The following is a 21,963-nucleotide window of genomic DNA, read 5'->3' on the forward strand; positions in this document are numbered from 1 at the left end:
CCAGATTTAAAACGCGTTAACAGTCCGACGGTCAACGCGAAGCGAACGACAGTTCTTTGCAGAGAGCAGAGCATAATGGAAAGTGCAAGTGCGGGGCCTACTAAACAAAACAACGGCCTAAACAACCGACAGCCTAGGCCTAGACTCTCTCCGGCAATGATTTTCAATTAATTTTAAAATAATATGAATACTAATATGGTTTATTTTGTTTTAATATGGTAAATACGTATTTTCATTATAGCAACAACAAAAAAATATATTAAACCATTTGGCTAGCTATATATAGCCTAGTTAGGGCTCTAGCCTAGACTAGTAGTAGTAGTACTGTACTAGTTAGTAGGCCCTAGCCTAGCTAGCTAGAGCTATAGGCTAGGCCTAGGCCTAGTATTAGCCTAGAAAAATAGTTAGACTAGGCTAGGCCTATGTAGGTCCGGCCCCAGGCCTAGGCCAAACTAGCCTAGTAGTAGTAGGCTACTACTAGGCCCGGGCCCAGACCAGCACAAGGAGGCAGAGGGGGCCTAGCTAGGCTATGCGCTGTGTTTGTTCTAGATAGAGGAGGCCTCTGCTGTTAGTGTTACTAACTATGTTGGTAGCCTACTAGAGGCGAATACAGATTACTCCGGCCGTGCTTCAATCCGGCCGCAGCTATGGAACGCACAATGAGTCTTTTACAACCGAGACACGTTTTTTGTAGAGAATCAAAATAAACATTAATTAGACGGATATTTGATTATTTGAAATAAATTAATTAATATTTTACATATTGTTATTTAACTATAATTAGTAAGTATGGGTACTGGCAAGATAAAGTGTTATAGATAAAGTGTTATAAAAATAAGGTTCTTAACTAATTTTTAATGTTAATGTAAAGCCTTAAAATGTACATAGAAAGAAATTAAATATTGTTATTCAAGCATTAATTAGATGGGTATTTGATTATTTGAAAGGAAAAAGTTTAGTTTAGTTTAAAAGAAAAAGCAGTTCCAACTTCTTTGAATGTGATTGAAAAAAGTAAAATTGTTGCTAATAAATATTCAACTAGGCCTAGTTCTATTTAAATTCTTTTGGTCACCAAGAATTTGTTGTAACACTGAACAGTATAGAAAACGTAGATATGGGCGCTCCATACTAACGGCCCCTTTACACAGGAAGTCGAATTGAATAGCGGCCGGAGTGCATAACATCGCGCTAAACTGATACGGCGGCCGGAGTGATCGGCTTCCCTAGAGGCGACTAGGCAGTAGGCTAGTGTGTGTACTGTCTGTAGTTCATTATTATATATTGTTGTCCTCCATGTTGATTATTAGGATCATAATAATTAAGCCCAGTGCCAGTGGCCCAGTTCCTGACAAATGTGGGAAAGCAAACTGCAGTAGATAGTATTAGGTGTAGTAGTACTTTTTTATTAGTACATTTTGGAAAATTTTTTTACAATAAATTATGTTTTTCACTTAGAAAAGGAAATGGATGTTTCGGATTTTAGTGGCAATATGCATATCTACCTTACTGCTATGGTGGGCCAGCAGTACTATCTCAGTAGACCAGCACCGAGTATCTCCAAGTGAAGATTATTCTCTACGAAGGCTTACGCAACAGCTTAATTCTTTGTCGTCATATCTACCGATTGATGATGTCACAAGAAAGTTTAAGAAAAGTTTGCAAAATATATCTTGCAATTTAAACTTTGATAAAGTAAAATATGATCCTGATGCAAAACTTAATGTTGTAAGTGCCTCTCTGTTAATTTAAGTGTGACACTGTACTAATATATAAATAAACCCATCCATTCAAAAATTAAATTAACCCTCTTATCAACCTAATCTTTTTGTTGAAACTAACAGTTTGTCTAACTGTGTTTGTGTGGTTTTTTTTTTATGTTATATTATAGAGTGGTCTGATCTTAAGACAAGGGTATCAGGTTGAAGAGTACACCGTGCCAACTAAAGATGGATTTTTATTAGGATTACAAAGAATTCCACATGGAAGAAGTAATATAAATCTATCAGGTATACTTTCTCATAGGCAGACCCAACCCCTAAAGTTTTGTAATGTGAATGCGTTTTATATAGTTATATACTATAGGCCTAAATAATTAAATTTTAAACATGACAACTGAGACGGGGAAATCAATGAAAGCTGAACACACATCCCCTAACCACATGTTCTTGTAAAGTTATAAAGGTGGTGTTTTTGTATTAAGTTATTAATTTTTTGACAAAAAGAGATAATACTTCAAGTTCTATGTCTTGCCTCTAGCTCATACTCTCATGGCCATTAACAAAATCCACGTTTTGCAGTAATTTTTTTTTTTTTTAAATGACCCAAAAGATAATTTATGTTTTTTTACCTGCATTCTGTAGGATCTCAACAAGTGGTATTTCTGCAACATGGCCTTGGGGGAAGTGCAGCAAATTGGGTGGAGAATATGGCAAATGAAAGCTTAGGCTTCTTGTTAGCAGATGCTGGCTTTGATGTCTGGCTAGGAAATGTCCGAGGAACAACGTATAGCTTAAAACACAGAAGACTTAAGCAAACTGATAAAGAATTCTGGAATTGGAGGTACTGTTGAATCTCCCTCCAGACTCTCAAATGAATAGACTTTTACCTAAGGTCCAAAAAGTCCCCAATTCCTTATAAACACATTCGAAATACCCAAATTTGATGTCCGTTATTATTGAGAGAATTGACTTTATAATACTCATAAATGTAATGCTGTAATTTTACATTAAATACAGGATTTTCTTGTACAGTAGAAGAAGTTGTAGATAGTGCTACATTCAAACATAAACTACAGAACTTGATTCATAGCAAAATTAATTCATTCTATCCAAATATAATCCCACTCCAATATTTCTTAACACAAAGTATCATTTCCCGCGTGATCGCAATCAAAACGGTACTGGGGTTGGTCTACGTTCGTTCCTGCTCCTAACTCGTCATCCATTCATAGAAACCTTGATAAAGTAAGCCTACCTGGTGGTGACCATAGAACAGTCCTGAGATAACGACTATACTTCGGCTTTAGTCGATAGAAGATTGAAATATTGTTAGAGATAGAGTGTACGATTTTTTATTATGTGTAGATGTGTGATTTGTTCTATTATTCAAATGATGTTCCGCTTAAAGAGATGAAGATAGTAGTTGGGTATAATGATTTTGTATATCAATTAATTATCCTAGACTGGATTTTATGCAATAATTATTATTTTATATATATATTTTTTTTAATATTTATTGTTAAGATTATAATAATATTAATAAAAAGATATTTGTTAGTATAAATACAAAAATATAGATATAAAGAAGAAAAGCAAAGAAATAATGGAGCGGCTATTCCTGAATATACAATAATAAGTATTGTAAGTTTGACAAGATCAAGGGCCTATAGCCTGCCACGTTTCGATATTCAATATTGAACTTGACTTCACGAATATAGAGTATTCATTTAATTTTACTTTTTTCCTCTTTTCAGTTGGGATGCTATGGCTTTGTATGACTTACCAGCAATGATAAACTATGTTTTAGATGTTAGCCACCAAAAGAATCTCTTCTATGTTGGACATTCACAAGGGACACTTATAGCGTTTGCTGCCCTCTCGCAAAACAAGGATTTAAACAAGAAAGTGAAAATGTTTTTTGCTTTGGCACCAGTGGCAGCAATGAGCAATATCACTAGTCCAATTAGATACTTTGCTGATTATCATCTTGTAAAACCTTTTATGGTAAAGTTAAACTTTTATTTTACTTTTTACATTTTTAGTCAAACATTAACGTAAAAAATCTGGCCGGTCCAGAAACAGCCAAAAATCTTATGATAAATTGCAGTATTAATTTGTAAAATGATATGATTAATTGTTGGTGATTAAACACAATTATTAATTGATAGATGAAGGCTAGATCATCACTCAAACCAAAAAATTAAAGTGTTAATAAATATTACAGGCACTATTGTTTAATGTTTATTTTTTTATTAATGAATATATTGAATATATTTAAATGTTTACTATTAACAATTAGTAATAATAAATTTTCCTCTAGTTTGATTATTGAAATTTATTATTAGCAAATTATAATGTGTTTGCCTCAATAATCCAATAGTTTTCGTTTCAGCTTAAAAATTTCTTGTGTATTTTTTTTTATTGAAAACTTGTTACTTTTAATTTCAAACGGATTTATGCGCATAAGTTCACATTTGTTATTGTAATCCTACTGGTTGTACTCTATCCTATGGTTTTCCATTAACTTCAATATATTTTTTTTTTGTAGGATGCTTTATCAATGCTGCATATTTACAGTTTTTTTCCTGATGTTAAACTTTCGCACACACTCACCACGTCAGTCTGTGCCAATGATAAATCTGCGATGCTATGCCACAGTGTGTATTTTATTATTGCTGGCTACGATTGCAAACACATGAACCACTCTCGTTTTCAAGTGTACTCTTCTAATAGCCCAAGTACTACATCATTGTATAATTTAAACCATTTGTCTCAGGTAAACTTGTTCAACTGTATTGTTTATATATACTATGTACAGTAACATTCTATTTCTTCTTCTGTTATGGTGTACCTTCAGCATACTCTCCATGCAGTTCAATAGGTGTATTAACAATACGCATTAAACACATGTCAATGGATGTTGTTGTAATCTATTATATTATTATTATACTATTTTCCATAGTTCTACATACAGTAATAACACATATTATTGAACAAGGTTTTAGACTCTGGCAACTAAATCTCCTTTTAGATGCAGCTTTAAATTAATCTTAGGTAAAACTAATGTAGTTGCTTATTTTAATGTTTACGTACCATTATAACACTGCAACTAGTTAGTAGAACTATATTACAATTTTGCAATTGTTTTTGATTGAAAAGGTCTGACTATATTTATTATTCTTTTAGTTAGTAAACCACTCTATAATATACAATGAGGCACATGTTTATGAACAGATATTTTGTAATTACAGATGGTATTATCGGGAGAATTGTCCATGTATGACTATGGAATACTTGGTAACTTTTATCACTACAGACAGGTTTGTGAAATTGTTGGTTTTTACGTATTTGTTTTTAAGAAATCCATATTTTTAATTGTCATTGGTAATTTAATATTACATGTTGCAGTGTAAGTTTACAGTAAATTTTATAATATTGATCCTGTGGTATCATGAATGGGTATATACAGTATGTACAGCCTTAGTAGAAGCAACAGGTTTAGTTATACTGTATTGCATAAGTTACTATATACCTCCTACTAGAGCCAGTGTAAGTGGCAATGACCACAATGAAATAAGTTTGCCGTCTCTGTACTTTATTGTGTTTTTATCCTATGATTTTATGTCAGAATAAAGAAATAAAATAATAAAAAAGCCTTATCATGGAACCCTATCACTACTAACTTCCACAACTATGACTTCTACTTTAGTATCATAGTATATTCCAGACAATTTTTTTTAAATGTCTAGTTTAAATTCAGATTATAATATAGTGTATTACTTTGATTATTCCTTCTTAATACTATTTGTATTTTGACAGACTAAACCACCAAACTATGACCTAGAAAATATTCAGACCCCTGTGGCACTATTTTGGGGAGGTAATGACATGCTGGCTGACCCTACCGATGTAAAGAAGCTGAGGTCAAAGCTCAAAAACATTGCATTTGATAGTTACATCAAGCAATACAACCACCTTGACTTTATCTGGTCTATGGATGCAGCTGATGTTGTGTACAAGGATATCTTAACAATAATGAAGAAGTATTAGAGGAGTATGATGGTACATTTTAATTCAAATTAATATAAAAATTATAATTCACCTTTATTTTATTTGCTATATTAATACAGCTGATTTAGATTTATACAGTATATTTATATTATGTTGTCTGAAAACAAATGTAATTAAAATGTATTTATGCAAACTAAAGCACTATTTGCCAAGGTTTTCCTTTTATAAACCGTCCATTCTTGTAAGATTATTCTAACTTTAAAACACAAGATTGTTTTAAACTTTATTATAGGTGTATGTGGTAAAAGGGAAAATACATAATATTTTATATTTATGTAACTGTTTTATACTTTTTACTCGACTCAATCTATGTCATATGTAACTTGTTAATATGTATATTTCGTTTCAAATATTAATTTTTAAATCGGCACCATTCCAACATTTTATATGGATTTCATAATTATGTTTTTTCTTTAATTTGCAATATTGTACAAGGCATTTTTTTCCCAAGAGAAATTATTGAATTATAAGATCTAAATTTGAAAATATTGATTAATAACCTAATTAAAAACAATTTTCAACATACTGTTGTTTGTTGTACTTGTATTGTGTATCATGATTTATTTTATTTAATGATTGTAAAAAAACATGTACAGTAAAATAAATTGTCTTTCCTTTTCTATATGTGTTGCTGTTATTTTTGTGAACCTTTTGTTCAATTATAAAAAAATAATTAGATCCTCAAGCAATTTACCAAATTTAACATTTAATTAGGCTATTTTATAAAGATCATTGAACTATTGCCGCAAAAATTATGTAATAATTCAACAATTGCATCAGCCGAATGGTGGCGCTATTTAAACGTGATGTTAAAAAACGAAGCGAGCTCTCACATTTTTATGCTATTCATTTAATTTCTCCTGTTTTGTCTTTTAAACGTATTTATTATAAAGAAAAACGTATGTAAATGACTTTACGTGTTAATGCTACATCGATAAAATGAATGTGTGTGTATGTAACTACTAGCTTAGTATTAAATCTTGCCCTGTTGTGCTAGGCCCCCTACTAGCTAGGGGGCTCTCTACCTTTTTGAATTTGAGTAGCAGCAGCAGGCAGTACTCTAGGGCCTACTACTACTACTAGGCTAGGCCTATGCACCAAAAACAAAACCGAGTAGGCCTACGAAATTAGATAGATAGGCTAGTTGGTACTGCTGATAGACTGAATATCAGTACTATTTTGCTTTGACCATGGAGGTAAAAAATAATTATACAAAAAATATAATTATTTTTATTGAAAGTATCTGACTAGGCCTAGGTAGGCCTAGCCTAGGCCTAATATTAATAAATATAAATGCATATGATATTATTATTACTATAATATTATTACCTAACTAGAAATTATTATTAATCCCATTTTAACAACAAAAAAGGCCATATTTAAATATCAATCAGTCCTACCTAGACTAATCTGTTGTCTTATTCGTCAAAGGTGCCAGCACCACTAGAAAATAATAAATTACATGTAAAATACAGTTGTCCAGCCATTGTATCTCACGGTTGACCATACCGATAGTCATTTCCAAAATAGGCAATATGAATTAGAATGATACAGTACTAACTACAGTATATCAACAGTCTGATAATGACAGTCGAGGAAGCCTATATTTGGCTGTCTTTATCAAAATGTAGTATAGTAATTGAGCTAAATAATTTTTTTTACAGCAACAACTGTAAACACGAGTAAGGAGCATGCTTGTTGTCCGTGTCCCCAACTGTGTTGTGTCTGCTGCCCGTCAGTCCTTTCGAACAAAGGTAGCACCACAGTTAACCACTCACAATTATGGCATTGTATGTCGGAACATGGCCTCCCAGGCTAGAACATCATTAAGGAAGCGTATTACCAAAAGCAATACATTGAAAGAAGCCGCAGGTAAACCTGCCGATGGAACAGGTAAGATTGTAACAAAGAAAACTATTGTACTATTAATCTTGGTTTATTTTTATTAATAACTTTTTAATTTTATAGAAAAAAAAACAGCATTAACTGCAATCACAATTTTTTAGAAAAACCATTCACCCAGTATGAGCTCAATTTTGCTGAAAGGTATTGTCATTGTACAGTAATTAATGAGAATCTCAGGCAACAAGAGGCCCAGCTGGCCTAGGCCCCTTCTAGTCTAAATTTCTCAAATTGTAATGCAAAAGATATTACATACAAATTAAGTTCAGCACTTCATTCCACTACTTTTAAGCCCTATTTCAAAATCCTGGATCAGCCACTGAACCTTGATATAAACAAGAAAAATATTAATTATCAATATCCAGAATGCATAATGTCATGTCATAATTAAATATTGCCAAAACTAATGGCACAGTGCAAAGACATACAGAAAAATAGGAGGTCAACAAAGTTAGAAGTTTATATAGCCTACTGTAGTGAGGAGTACTAATATAAATAATTATTACTAACCATAAACCCAAAGAATTTACAAACTTAAAAGTCCATAATTTTTAAATAGTGAGGTTCTGCTAATTATACACTTAGTAACCCTCCAGTTTTATGTTTTTGATATTCAGCCATTACTATGGGGCAAGGCCTGATTGCTGGTGCTGGGATTGCAGGGATAGGTGCACTATGCTACTACGGGCTAGGCATGTCCAGCGAAGCAGGTGCCATAGACAGAGCAGCGTAAGTACAATTGTTTCAACTTATTGTAAAACCCCAGGAGAGGAAGCTGCGGTATATGCAAAAACTGTTTGGTTCCCAATCACTGAGCTACGAGTTTATTGCTAAGGACTTGCGGTGTTTAGGGATGCCGTAATAATTCTCTCACAAGATGATATTTCCAGTCGGTAATTGAGGCATTGCTTGAACGCTACATTATGATTGATAAACATTGTCAGTTCCCACTCTGTTATGGTTGTGTTGAGTTTGCCCCAATGCGTGGCAGTAGTTTAGAGGCACCTGGTTCACCTGACCAGCATCCTGTATTGCCCCCTGAGATTCTTTCTTTTTTCCCTAGAGATCCTCCTGTTTTCCTCTTTTCTATAATCACCAGGCCATCTGCAGATACTTAACTAATATTTACTGGAATTTCAATTTAAACACTGGAACTAATAATACATTTTAAAGAGGAAAGCGCGAGAAATATATTCATTAAAACTGTGTTACAATAATTAGTCTTAATTGAGTTATTTATACAAAAACATCATGAAAAACAATAAATTTATCATTAATATTAATAGAAAATATATTACAGTAGTACTTAAAGGTATAGTTTTCCTTTAGTATAAAATCTTACATTTAATTTCAGTGGATTAAAAACAAGTTAAATTATTATTACTAGTTTACCATTGTGGTGATACACAACCTGTAATGAACAGAAAAGAAAAAAAAACAATGTTATCTAATTGTTTCTATTTTGTACTTTTGTATTTTATAATTTCGTGAATAAATAAAGATTTTGATTGATGAGACACAATAATGTCACTATATATAATTTTCTAACTGAACAAAAGCCTCTATATCCCCATTTGAGGGTGACCTTTTAACAGAGGACTAAAATTTAAAGATTCCCTGTTCATCATGTGGTATTTTACATTTAAAATTATTCAAAAATAGTTCTTTATTGTTAATTCAGGAATTGTGATTTGAAATAAACACAAATTTAGTATTTTAAATTTCTTTTTATGTAGGTTTTGGCCACAATATGTCCGTGACAGAATTAAGACGACCTATGCTTACTTCGGTACCGGTATTGCAAGCACGGCAGCAAGTGCATACGCCATTTCACGAAACCCAAACGTAATGGCCAAGCTGATGCCAAAGTCAATGTGGGTAAGTTTATAATTTGTAATCATTACTAGGCTGTTTTAAGAATGTGGGTGTATGTAACACACCCAACCATTTAAGTGTACACCCACACAATAATGATTGTAATTTTAACTAGCAAGGGACTATTTACATAAATCTTTACCTAAATATTTACTATTAATAATTGTGTTAATTTATTATTTTTGTGGAACATCGGAATTAATGATTTGAAATCCATGGAATTGTGTTGAAAAGTTTAAACAATGTCTTAAACTCTGTCTACACTATCAAACTTTATGTGACTAAAAAAATGTGCTGTGCCCATATTTGGACATGATGATGTCATATCAATACTATATTTGGTAATATCACTACCATATTTGGGTACATCACACTTTTTAGTCACATAAAGTTTGATAGTGTAGACAGAGCTTTTGAATCTTAGTTTGTAAAGCTGCTTGCTAATGTTTTTAAATTAATTATTAAATAATGTTTTGTTTATTACGGCTTCTCCAGATTTGATTATTTAAAATAATGTTGGTAATGGTATAATTTGCCACTAGCAGTAATGTAATACTATGTTGATTTACTTAGAAGAAATAGCTAATAAAGACTGCACACATTATAAATTCAAAACAGCTTAATTCCAAAGTCTAAATGTGTGTTTACGGAGAATGCATTATGTTCTTATTCCGGATACTTAAGCAAATTGACTTTGTTGAAAGTGTATATGAAAGAGTTATTATGAAATATTATTTATCATCTTGATAAATTTTAAAACAATAGAAAACCAGCTTTGGATTTATTTTATTGTTATATTTTATTTATTTAGGCAAATTGCCAAGGATAACCATAAGCGAATTCATTCACTATCCTTCTTAAAGGTGGCAATCCGTTCACGAGACAAACATATACACAAGATGCTCTACATTAACAAAGTCTTATTACAAGTCTTTGGGAGTGGAGTTGTAAATTGTCATTAGAAAAAAATCCTGACATATGACAGGACTTGAACCCAGGACCCTTGGATTGGCAGCCAAGCATCGTAACCACCAGGCCACAACTCCACTCCAATTATAACACATTGTAGCTAAATTTGGTACAGTAGAACCAAATAATAATCAATGTCATCTGTTGTTTTAAAATTGGAAAACAAACAGAGACTACCAGTATATTGACAATTTCAAATTAATCTTGTCACGCCCGTAATGCAAACACATAATTTCACAACACTTTAGCTGCCAGAATTGATTTATTGAATGCATAGATTTTTAATGAAATAAATAAAGATGTGGTGTTTTGGTTTTTTTTTATGTTAAATTAATTAAAAACTACAGTTTCTTGTGAAATAGATATTTATTTCTTTATTTATTTTATTTTGTTTATTTTATTTTATTTATTTATTTTATTCAGTTGACAACCAACAGCGATGAAACCGCCACTAACAGATTGAATCTAAACATAATAAACTATAATAATAAATTCAAATAAGCAACAAAAACTTTCAGGGGCAATATACAGTATATCGTTTGACTAGGCATACTTATTAATTTAGCTAAATTTTGGAGTTTACACATACCACAGTGTTAGAACTGTACGGTGTGTGTAAGCTTTGGAATTGATTATAAGCTAAAGGCAATGTGAAAGGGGATTATAGAGGCTCACCTACTTACTATACTGTACCAATGTTTCTAAGAACAAATATTCTTAAAATAATCAAAAAATATTATTGAATACAGTATGTATTCTCAATTGTTAAATCTTTTTTTTTGGTCATTTGTACAATAATTTCTTAGATTAAGCTTCTTTATTTGTTATGGATATATTATTAATTTATAATCATGGTATTCCAAAATAAAAAGATGAATGAATGAATACTACAGTGTTTTGTGTGATGTGCCCATATATGGACATTATGATGTTGTATCACTACTATATTTGGTCATATCACTACCATATTTTTGCACATTACACTTTTGAATGAATGAATACTACAGTGTTTTGTGTGATGTGCCCATATATGGACATTATGATGTTGTATCACTACTATATTATTTGGTCATATCACTACCATATTTTTGCACATTACACTTTTGAATGAATGAATACTACAGTGTTTTGAATACCTAAAAAATAGTTCCAACTGCAAAATTGTATTTAATATGTGATCATTGATTTATTAGGGAGCCCTCGGAATGATGGCAGTACTGATGGGTTCTGGAATGGTGTGTATGTCAATTCCATACCATGAAGGTCTTGGTATGAAACAGCTAGCCTGGCTTGGCCACAGTGCATTGGTTGGTGGCATACTAGCCCCATTGAGTCTGCTCGGTGGACCTTTACTTATCCGCGCCGCTTGGTACACTGCTGGCATGGTTGGAGGTAAGTTGTGTGTTAAATTTATTTAACTAATAATGGATAGATAGATAGATTATTATAATAAACAAATAAATTTACTGGGCTGCTTTAAAGAAATATTATTTCAAAATGCTGGATTCTCTATTGCACATTTAATAATAAAATGTTCATTATTGTAGGTCTGTCATCTGTTGCTGCCTGTGCCCCCAGCGAAAAATTCTTATACATGGGAGGACCATTGGCTATGGGACTTGGCGTTGTGGTTGTTGCGAGTTTAGGTAAGTATAGTAATGGTTCATTTTTCTACCAAAATCTTTTCATTCATTTTCATTATGTGTTGTACACTAACTATTCATTTTCTTAAGAAATTATTATTATATTTCGATAATACATTTTGCAGGGAGTATGTGGTTCGCCCCAGGTACAGCCATTGGCTCTGGCCTATATGCTGTTAGTGTTTATGGAGGATTGGTTTTGTTTGGAGGCTTCATGTTGTACGATACACAGAAGATTATGAAAAAGGCTGAAGTATACCCACTGTATGCAGAAAGGCCCTTTGATCCTATTAATTCGTATGTCTATTTTTTGTTCTTTATACGTAAATTAACTTGCCAATAGTTATTTATCACTATTATTTTAAGCTTAAAGTAGGTTAGAAACAGTCAAGAGTTTCAACCCATTGACTTGGTCAGGATTGAACCCTGGTACTAGGTCAGGATTAAACCCTAGCACTACAAGGTCAAGAGTTTCAACCCATTGACTAGGTCAGGATTGAATCCTGGTACTAGGTCAGGATTGAACCCTGGTACTAGGTCAGGATTGAACCCTAGCACTAAGTCAGGATAGAACCCTAGCACTACAAGGTCAGGAGTGAACCCTACCACTACAAGGTCAGGAGTGAACCCTACCACTACAAGGTCAGGATTGAACCCTGGCACTACAAAGTCAGGATTGAACCCTTGCGTTACAGGTAGGACAGAATGGAACCTGGACCGCCAAGCTACAGCCCCAATATTTATAAATATAATATTTTTTTAATGAATATGTTTAAACCTACTAAATCTGTCATAGAGAATCTCCAAGATTCCATTCATTGTTATTGATTGATTGTTCAATATTTTTATATGAATTCAATTAATCATTAATTAATTTTTTCTTTTTTTTATATTAATAAATGATTGAGAAAAAATCAATGTAGTGATTGACTGACTGTTGAAACATCAATATTAGTTTGATTAATTAGTCATTAAGTTATATCAATCAAATAATCAATTTCTTCAGTGAGTAGGTATCAAATTTGTTATACAGATTGAATAATAACTCGTTTATTTATTTTCTTCATATTTCAGAGCTATCAGTATTTATACAGACACAATCAACATATTTATTCGAATGGTAATGATATTATCATCTGGAGGGGGCGGCAAGAGGAAGTAAAATAATCATTGTATTTGTTTCAAACATCTAATGTAAATACTTTCTAATAATAACAAAGGCTGTTTCCTGTTTAATTACTTTTTATCATATATAAAACATCAATGCACATCAATGTGTACAACTTATATTTGAAGCTGTATATACAAGAATCAAGCTATTAAACATATAATAAAATAATGTGTAATTTTATATTGTATTGTGCAAAGCTTATGTTTGTCTTAAGAAAAGATCTAACTTTTAATATACAGTAAAATGCTAACCTTAGCTTTTGCAGTCTTGTTACTACCTTTTAATTACAGATAGATAAAAGTGTGCCACTTTAATAGACTTAATACAAACCTTCATTGTCATTTGATACAATTTAACTATAGTAATGTCAATTTATAAACTTATAACGTGGGTTAACAGATTTTATTAATCTGTATCTGAAATAAAAAGTTCTTATAAATGGTAATTTCTAAATATTTAACCAGATTTAGTATTGGATGATGTAGACATGCAAAAAAGTTTAATATGGATTATTCTGAAGTCGGAGTGGTGGTGTTCAGGTGTCTTGACCACAAGGTTGACTTTTTAATTTGAAGTTTTGTATTTGGATGTGTTTGCAAGTGTGGGGGAAAAAAAGAGAAAATTTAGTAACTTGTAGCTATGAAATGCAATCAGAAATTTAATTAAATATAATTATTTTGAAAAGAAGGTAAATGTATTTTGTTATTATTGACTCAATTAGCAATAAATAAGTGACGTCCCAGTTTAAAGGAATAATATGTAACATATCCCAGTTGCGCTATACAGTACAGTTTTTAAACGCTTATTTATGTGATAAGTCGCTTTAACCGAATCAAGTCCCTTTCTCATAATTTTGTAGGTCGTCAGATCACTTAGAATTACTGTCGAATATAATGCACCTTGATTTCTACAAGGACTGACCGCTTGGTGGCTAGGTGTGTTCAGGGAAGTGCTCTTTATTTATCTGACTTGGGTCAGTGATCGCTGTGTCGGAAATCCTTGTCTGCATGCATTAGTATTGAACACTACCACAACGATTATAGGAAAATAGCACACACTTTCAACCTGTTCCATATCCCACGATATTTTAATACTCGTGTTTCTGTTGCTATAGCTACCACATACTTAACTTGTCATTCGACTATATTGATTTAAGAATCATTAATAATAGTTAAAATAAATGTGTGTGCGATGTTATAAGTGTTAAATAAAAACGATTGATTTCCGCCAACCAGAGTTGTCGGCTTTTAAATTACACCATAAATGGAATTTATATATATGGTAGGCCTATTTGCTTGTTTTTCCATGCTATTTGTTTGATTCTTTTGGTTGTCAAGATGCTTTGGTCCAAAAGTACATTTTAATGTCATTTCATTTAGCGTGTCATTTATCAAATGCTTATACTTGAGTAAAGTCCTCTCAGAACCTCTCAGAAAGTTCTTAACATTCTTAATACAAACGTACCCACTTTATTCCCTATTCCTCTCCCCATCATTCTCCCAAAACCCATGGTTCAATCGAGAATTCACCAAATCTTAGAGTGACCATCTTTCATCATAAGCCTTCTCTCAATTGCTCCAACGAACGTCAAGTGTATACGGTGGAACCAATGGAATCTTCCGTATTATCGATCTAGAAATAATTGTGTTTACATTCGATAGGAAATCTCTAATAACATCAGTCAATCAATATCCAGTCTTACTAAAAGATAACACATGCCAGAATTGAATTCGATAACAAATAGAGGGGTAGATACTGGATTTGTTTTTAACAGGGAAGAGCTGACGTAATTAATAGTCTGTCAAAAATATTATATTAAAAGTAGTTGACTATTTTATTTTAGCTGTCAGGGGAGAGAGAGCGCGCGCACCCCAAGCTAAACTAGTATGACCACTAAAATAAAATATAACAAACTGCAATTTGAATATTCAAGTTTATTTTTAACAAATAAAATCATAATACAGTTATAAATATATACTTTATAATATTATCAAGAGAGAACAATATCCTACGAACTAAAATGCATAGTATTGCTGTACTTAAAAATATTAATAAATGATCGTGAAATAATATAGTATGATATTATTAAGTAAAGCTCTCCTACACTATCAAACTAGTTTGACAAAAAAAGTGTGATGTGCCCAAATATGGTAGTGATATGCCTAAATATGCCAGTGATATGACATCATCATATCCATTATGGGCACATCACATTTTGTTGTCACAAAGTTTGATAGTGTAGACAAGGCTTAACGCAATTACGCAACTCCTTTTAGTTTGTCATATTAATAAACACCGGTCGGCTAAATTTACCAGTGGTTTTAAAATAACACCAGCGTTACTCATTAACAGTGTACTGGCGGGATTAGTTTGTTTGTCATCTTAATATCAGACGCTCTTCTATTATTTGTTTCCTATTAAGTGTTGAATATTCGTTTTGACTCATCCAGGTATTTTGGGTCTTGACATTGTTTTACTTTCCTTTTTGTTTCTAGGTATTCGTTTCTAGGTATTCGTCTGAGTATACTCTAATAACAGGGAAGACTGAAATTTCACTCTCCCTTGCTAATAATAAGTATCGGTATTCCTTCAATGTTATTGGGTGATTTGTTTGCTATTTCTGGTCTTTTTTTTTTTATTAAAAACACTTTAAGGACTAGTTGCATGATTTTCCCCTTACAGAAACGTGGTTTGTTAATTGAAGGAATATTGTTTTTTAAATTCTATTTTAATAACCTTATCGTCCCACTCCCTCATTCCTTAAAATTCAATTAAAATCATTAATGCAATTATTCAATTGAATAAAAAGGAAAAAAGTAAATAAATCGTGTATCATTGAATTTTAGTTGCCAAAAAAAGTTCGAAAACTTTTTTTCGTTTTCATCGAATTTGTTATGAGCAAGTGCTTTTTAAAAATTAATATTATGTATAAGAAGAAAGAGTGCATCGTTAACTTTAATAATTGTATGTTACTATGTATATTAGGCTTTATTGAGTGTCAATCATGTAGGTCATTATAATTCAATGATCTAAAGAAAGAAACCAATAACCATCGACTTAATAGTGTTATTAAAATAGTATAATCATTATCCTAAAGTTGAACGCGCCAGATTAAACGATTGACAAACGACGAGTGAAACATTTTACCTTACAATAATTGTCTGAATTAGGCCTAATTTATAACTCGGTGTATCTGATGTTAAGCGCTTGAAACTGGAAATAGAATAGCCTGCAATAGATAGCATCAATAGGTTACATTTACCAGTGGTTCTTATTTGATTACCACCGGTGTTACAAGAAAACCCCCATAGGCAGAGTGCACTGACGAAATTGTTTGGCGGCGGTCGCGGCGTTCGTTTGATAAAATTCGTTGTTTCTTGCTAGATGTCATGAAGCGCCAAGTTCTTGAGACGGGAGTCGATGATTGCTGCTGTTAGTGTCGATACTTCCAAGCAGGCCGGAGATGAGTGTAATGGAGGCATATCACATCTTACCTCGTATTGACAGCGAGGCTGATGGTCTAAAATTTCTCTCATCAGCCACAGTGTTAATACGGGGTAAAAAATGAACTTATTCCAACAGTTCGTTGAACGATATCTACCTGAAAATAACCGAAAAACAAGTAAGTTTTCTATAAATTATATAAAGTAAATTCCATTGAGAAACATCCTATTGTTCAAACTGCCAGAAGGTATGTTTATATTTCCGTCAAATTGCCTATGCAATTTATAGTATATAACGTACAATATATCCCCGTGTCCGCTAATTGTAACGAAACTTTTTGTAGCGTCATGGTTTTAAACTAAAAAGTTTGAATTCTCGTGCGCATGCGTGTGAATGTCAAATTTTGATTGGTCTAATGTTAGTACTGTTCAATAATACACCCACCTGTGTGCGCCTACACAATGAGTACATCATTAACGAATTAAACATGAAGTTGAAATAAAATATAAACATATTAACTCAATTATTCAAGCAAACTTCCATTACGTCTTAAAGTTTGGAATTGTTTTGCTTAAAAATGTGTCAATTCAATGTTACAGCGTATTTGGACATGACGATGTTTATTGTTATATAATGACAATGATTACAAAGGCAGCGAAATAGTCTGTGACAATTCCAATTAAGTTTTTTGCTGTTTTTAAACAATGAAAAACAATTCTATAGGGCCTATATCTGAGAATTGCCGTGTCTCGACCGGCCTACGAAAATCGAAGGAGACTGCTAGTAAATAATGCCATACGTCATCGGTTTGGTCATGTGTGTAGAATTAAACCTCAAATCGGACGTAAATTGCTCCTTATGCATGGTCCCTAAACTGTCTAAACGTATTATATAATATCTACAATTATTACTCCTTTATGTTATGGGAGAGATTTACGAAGGGTGTTCCTTCCTCGTATTATCGATACCACATAATGTTAATAAAAACACGGTGACTGAACTTACATTAAGACTAGGTCAGGTGGGCAGCCGGTGAGTGTAATGCGTAATATATTCTGGCACTCGCACGTGTACGCCATACTAAACCCCTTAATAAGTAACAAATTTCCCCGGATGCGGGCAGGTAAAATAAATCGACTCTTATCTAAGTAATGGATATAGCATGTGGGGTGAAGAAGGGCTTTGTCTGCATTATAGGCCTATTTTTCGATGTATTCTACTTTTAGGGTTTTTTCAGTACGTTATTATGCTATCCACCATGCAGCAAAATCGTTGCTACCTTTCACACCAAACCACCGGTGTGTCCCCGCAGTTCGCCCTCCGGAGAACATTCAGCTAGTCAACCCCGCTGTTTTGAACTCCGGAGTTGATTTTACCTTTCGCACCAAAACACCGAAGTGTCTCCGGAGTTTTGCTTTTGGTATGAAAGGGGTATATGTTACGAAAAGAAGAGAAGTAAAAACCTGGAAATATAATGCCTTATCGCCTTATCAAATAACGGAAATCTTCCAATGATACTTGTTTAGATCGTATAGACTACAGCTTTGCCGGATCGAGGATTTTAAATTTAGGGCAACCGAGGGCCGAAAATTTAAAAATGAAGTGTTGATCTGAACATGTCCTATGTTTTGCATTGCAATTTTGTAATGCTTTGGGTCTATCCAAAGAAGATATGTACGATAGCTTCGGTACTGTAGGACTAACTCATTGTTGTATTAGTTATTCATTTATGAGAGTTGAAGTGGTACCGTCACGATGTATCCTATCCACGTCACGTACGACACGGCGCCAAAACATGTGTAGACCTAGTAGGCCTATTTAAAATCGCATCTATTTTATATACCTGCCTATATCACATTATCGATGTATTAGTAATCTTTTACGTACAAATGGAACCGGAACGTAATAGCATAACTTTATTGTAGTCCACTGAAAACGGTTTATTATTATTACCAGTTTTGATGCCCCGTTTGTAGGCTTGGTTTTTTACGCAAACTATGATGGCTGATATCAATTAGTCGATCACTTAAAATGATGATATCTAATGTGGTCGTGTTTTTGTGTCAACAGCATTATCGTAAATTCTATTTGTAGAGTACCGTAAGTCATAATGACTTAGGCAAACAGGCTTATATAAGGCCTAAGTATACAGCTTTATAAATATCGGTCGGACCGTATAGGCAAGGAAGTGAGATTTTTAATCTTCTCCCTGGTGTGGTACCATTTGATGTGCCATGGAATGAGTGCCGACTTGAATTTACGACAAAATGGGAAAACACCTTAGAAGCGGAAACTATTTTTACTACTCTTGACAAGTTCGGAACCGACGATGAGTCAACAGTCAATAAACGACTCACTATTTCTCTAGAAAAATATGAAAAATAAGTCTCATTTTTTTTATTATAACGGACTTTTCAGGTCACCAAATTCAGGCCACAAACTTCCCTCAACAGGTTATCTGTAGTTCACCTGGTAGACAAATTCTACAATTATGTTGGTTTTTTTTTTACAATAATGCGTTATTTCGTGACTGTACAATTTAACAAATACAAAAATATTTTCAGATATAAATTAGGAGGCAATGTACATGTAAAATTGTACTTTTTTTTCTTCAAAACAAAAACGAGTAAACACTCGTGATTAAACCTATTGGCCTATTTAACACACACAAAAAGTCTATAGGCCTATAGGGTGAAAATGACAATTTGAAATCTGTAAGGGTTTTCCCGTACTATAAGAAAAAACTCCATCCCATGGTCTAAAGCAAATGTATTTATTAGGGCAAATTTCAATATCAACAATATCAGATATCTTATCTACAGCAGACAGCTTTCCAGCTGTTATAGAGTGGGATTAAAATGAAGGATTGAGGCCGTTTGTAGGCCTATATAGCATTGAGACTGGAGGAAGAGTTGGAAAAATGTATATGGAAATTGTAAATATTCCACTAACAATAGGCCTACAGGTTTTTATGATCTTGTAACTAAAATATTCCGGAACCAACACTTAAGCACATATATTATTTGGTAAAGTTGGCAACATATGTTTTCCTTAGAATAAATAATCAAGGGGGTGAAATGGTAGGCCTAACTGTGAGCTAAAGCAACTATTATAAAAATCTGTCCTATAAAGTTTTAACAATAACCACAAATCATTTTTACTAATATATAATATTTAAATGATAATGTTAAAATGATGAAGGCCTTTAAATCAATCGTGACCAATACTTACATTAGTTTACAATCTATCGATCGCCGTACAAGTAGTTCGTATAATTTTGTTTTAGTCTCTGCACACCAATTAAAGGCATATTAACCAACAAAATAGTACACAAAAGTAAAATTTAATTTCGATAAGTCCAGCCCTCTGACCTACACCATCGACTCATTTCATGTTTCCACTTGTAGCCGTATGGCAGATGTCTCAATGACGATCGCTTATAAGGGGTATAATATTTATTAGTTAATTATTAAGATAAGACTGGCTCGCATTTAACTTATTAAAACTAAAGCAAACAGTTTGTTGTTTCAGTTCCCCTTATTAAGTCCGACTACGTATACGTCTAATAAATTGCCAGCTGCCTGTATGCTGGTAGAGTAGTTATAACCTATTATGTATTATACCTTGCCATTGCTTTGCGTGTGACGCACGTGTAACATTCTTGCTTGTGATCGGGAACCACACCTTCGGCAAACGTATACCCCAATCTGCAGCTAATTGCTAGGTAGATTGTAACTGACTGTTGCCAATCATCTGGATACTGGTCTAGGAAAATTAAGACTTTAATCCAATCATGTTTTTCTATCACACCTTTGTATATATAGAGAAAATGTACATTAGTACTAGGCTAATAGGCCTACGAATACTTTTATAGCGATACCCAGTACACTTGGAACTATAGAGCGGCTTAATCAGGGGCTTAATTTACACATTCATAAATATGACTGCCAATAATCAGTTACAATCTACCTTAGGGACAGGTGCAGAATCGGATGCTTCACTTCAAACCCGAAGAACCATTTGTTCAATAGATCGTATTTTGTATTGTATCATCCGTTTAGTTCAATGTTATCCTACCTTAGGCCTATTAGTATTACAATTTGTCACTTTCGCGATATTGGAATCATTTTATAATATAATAGAAACATGTCTTTCCTCCAAATTAAGAAAATGACGTAAAAGGAACTAAATTCGTATTTATTGAAACTTAGGGGAGCAAATCACACGAAAGCGGAATAAAACTACTAGAACAATATATATCTATAAAAGTTATTGCTGATAACATTAAATCGGAAGAACACTTTGTTTGAATGTAACCACACAAGAGCTTCAAATATGAAAGATAAACATTAAATTATAATAGTATTGATAACAAAACACAATTGCCCTGTCCATCATTAATTGAACAGATGTACAATTTATGATGTATCTATGTACCTTTGATCATGCTTTTTCTTTGTTTCTCTGTTCAAAGGCGGGATCTGGGCATCAGTGAACTGGCTTACCGAAGATTCGATTGAGGCCGAAACGAACTGATGGAGGAACTAACGTTTACGGAAAAAGTCGCATCTGGGGCTGCCTTCCCCATATTACGTTTTACCTCCCGTATGTAATCAACAGGATTAATAATACAAGTTTAGCTTATTTGACTTTACTATATAGGCCTATTTTATTGTTGGTGGAGTTCCCAATTTCGATATCTCGGATCCGTGGTAAATTCTTTGTTTGGAAAATGTTTCTAACTTGCAGGATGCCAAATGCGTTTCAGACGTGCCTGGTAAAATATTCATTATCCTTGAAACAAAATTAGACCTGATAAATGTAAATGATTACAAGATTGGTCATGTACTACTATATTGGTATTGGTATAATTATACTTTACATTGGTGGAAATATTTCATTCGACCAGGTAAAAACAATATCGAATCCTAAAGAATGCCACTTTTAGCATAACTTAAACATTTATTCAAGTTCAAATTATCTTTATTTATTCTTCCGGAAATGTATTAATTGTGATTATTGTAGTATCTTTAGTTTTAAAAAATGCTTAATATGTTGTTAAGAAAAACATCGAGTTTGGTTCTATCATTTACGGTGGTAAAGCGTGGTTCCCATTAGCGACGCAACGCAAGGACGTAACGCAACGCAAGTGAATTGACCAATCACAAGC

At 33.0% G+C, this 21,963-nt stretch overlaps 2 protein-coding genes across 3 annotated transcripts; both read left to right on the forward strand.

The window, feature by feature from the left end:
• Positions 1–12: 12 nt before the first annotated feature.
• LOC140051399 (gastric triacylglycerol lipase-like) lies at positions 13–6,154 on the forward strand. 2 transcript variants are annotated; one of them, XM_072096605.1, is made up of 8 exons: positions 13–218; positions 1,456–1,725; positions 1,889–1,988; positions 2,361–2,559; positions 3,473–3,722; positions 4,267–4,494; positions 4,970–5,038; positions 5,538–6,154. In XM_072096605.1, exons 1-8 carry the CDS (start codon positions 216–218, stop codon positions 5,766–5,768), a joined length of 1,350 nt encoding a protein of 449 aa, XP_071952706.1. In that variant the 5' UTR covers positions 13–215; the 3' UTR covers positions 5,769–6,154. The 2 variants fall into 2 exon arrangements, with proteins under 2 accessions (XP_071952706.1, XP_071952705.1); XM_072096604.1 differs by having other exon boundaries at positions 17–218; positions 1,889–2,006.
• Positions 6,155–6,575: 421 nt separating this feature from the next.
• LOC140051009 (growth hormone-inducible transmembrane protein-like) lies at positions 6,576–14,036 on the forward strand. The gene is made up of 8 exons (XM_072096066.1): positions 6,576–6,688; positions 7,454–7,682; positions 8,309–8,420; positions 9,428–9,569; positions 11,729–11,927; positions 12,083–12,181; positions 12,304–12,475; positions 13,253–14,036. Exons 2-8 carry the CDS (start codon positions 7,481–7,483, stop codon positions 13,338–13,340), a joined length of 1,014 nt encoding a protein of 337 aa, XP_071952167.1. The 5' UTR covers positions 6,576–6,688; positions 7,454–7,480; the 3' UTR covers positions 13,341–14,036.
• Positions 14,037–21,963: the final 7,927 nt, after the last annotated feature.

This window comes from Antedon mediterranea, chromosome 6 (assembly GCF_964355755.1).
Source record: "Antedon mediterranea chromosome 6, ecAntMedi1.1, whole genome shotgun sequence".
Classification (NCBI taxonomy): domain Eukaryota; kingdom Metazoa; phylum Echinodermata; class Crinoidea; order Comatulida; family Antedonidae; genus Antedon; species Antedon mediterranea.

Excerpts from the sequence above, each read along its gene's own strand:
- LOC140051399 (XM_072096604.1), top strand. Across the intron at positions 2,560-3,472 it reads AAAGAATTCTGGAATTGGAG|TTGGGATGCTATGGCTTTGT; the intron begins GTACTGTTGAAT and ends TCCTCTTTTCAG. Across the intron at positions 4,495-4,969 it reads ATTTAAACCATTTGTCTCAG|ATGGTATTATCGGGAGAATT; the intron begins GTAAACTTGTTC and ends TTGTAATTACAG.
- LOC140051009 (XM_072096066.1), top strand. The coding sequence starts at position 7,481 with ATGCTTGTTGTCCGTGTCCCCAACTGTGTTGTGTCTGCTGCCCGTCAG. Across the intron at positions 8,421-9,427 it reads GGTGCCATAGACAGAGCAGC|GTTTTGGCCACAATATGTCC; the intron begins GTAAGTACAATT and ends CTTTTTATGTAG. Across the intron at positions 9,570-11,728 it reads TGATGCCAAAGTCAATGTGG|GGAGCCCTCGGAATGATGGC; the intron begins GTAAGTTTATAA and ends TTGATTTATTAG.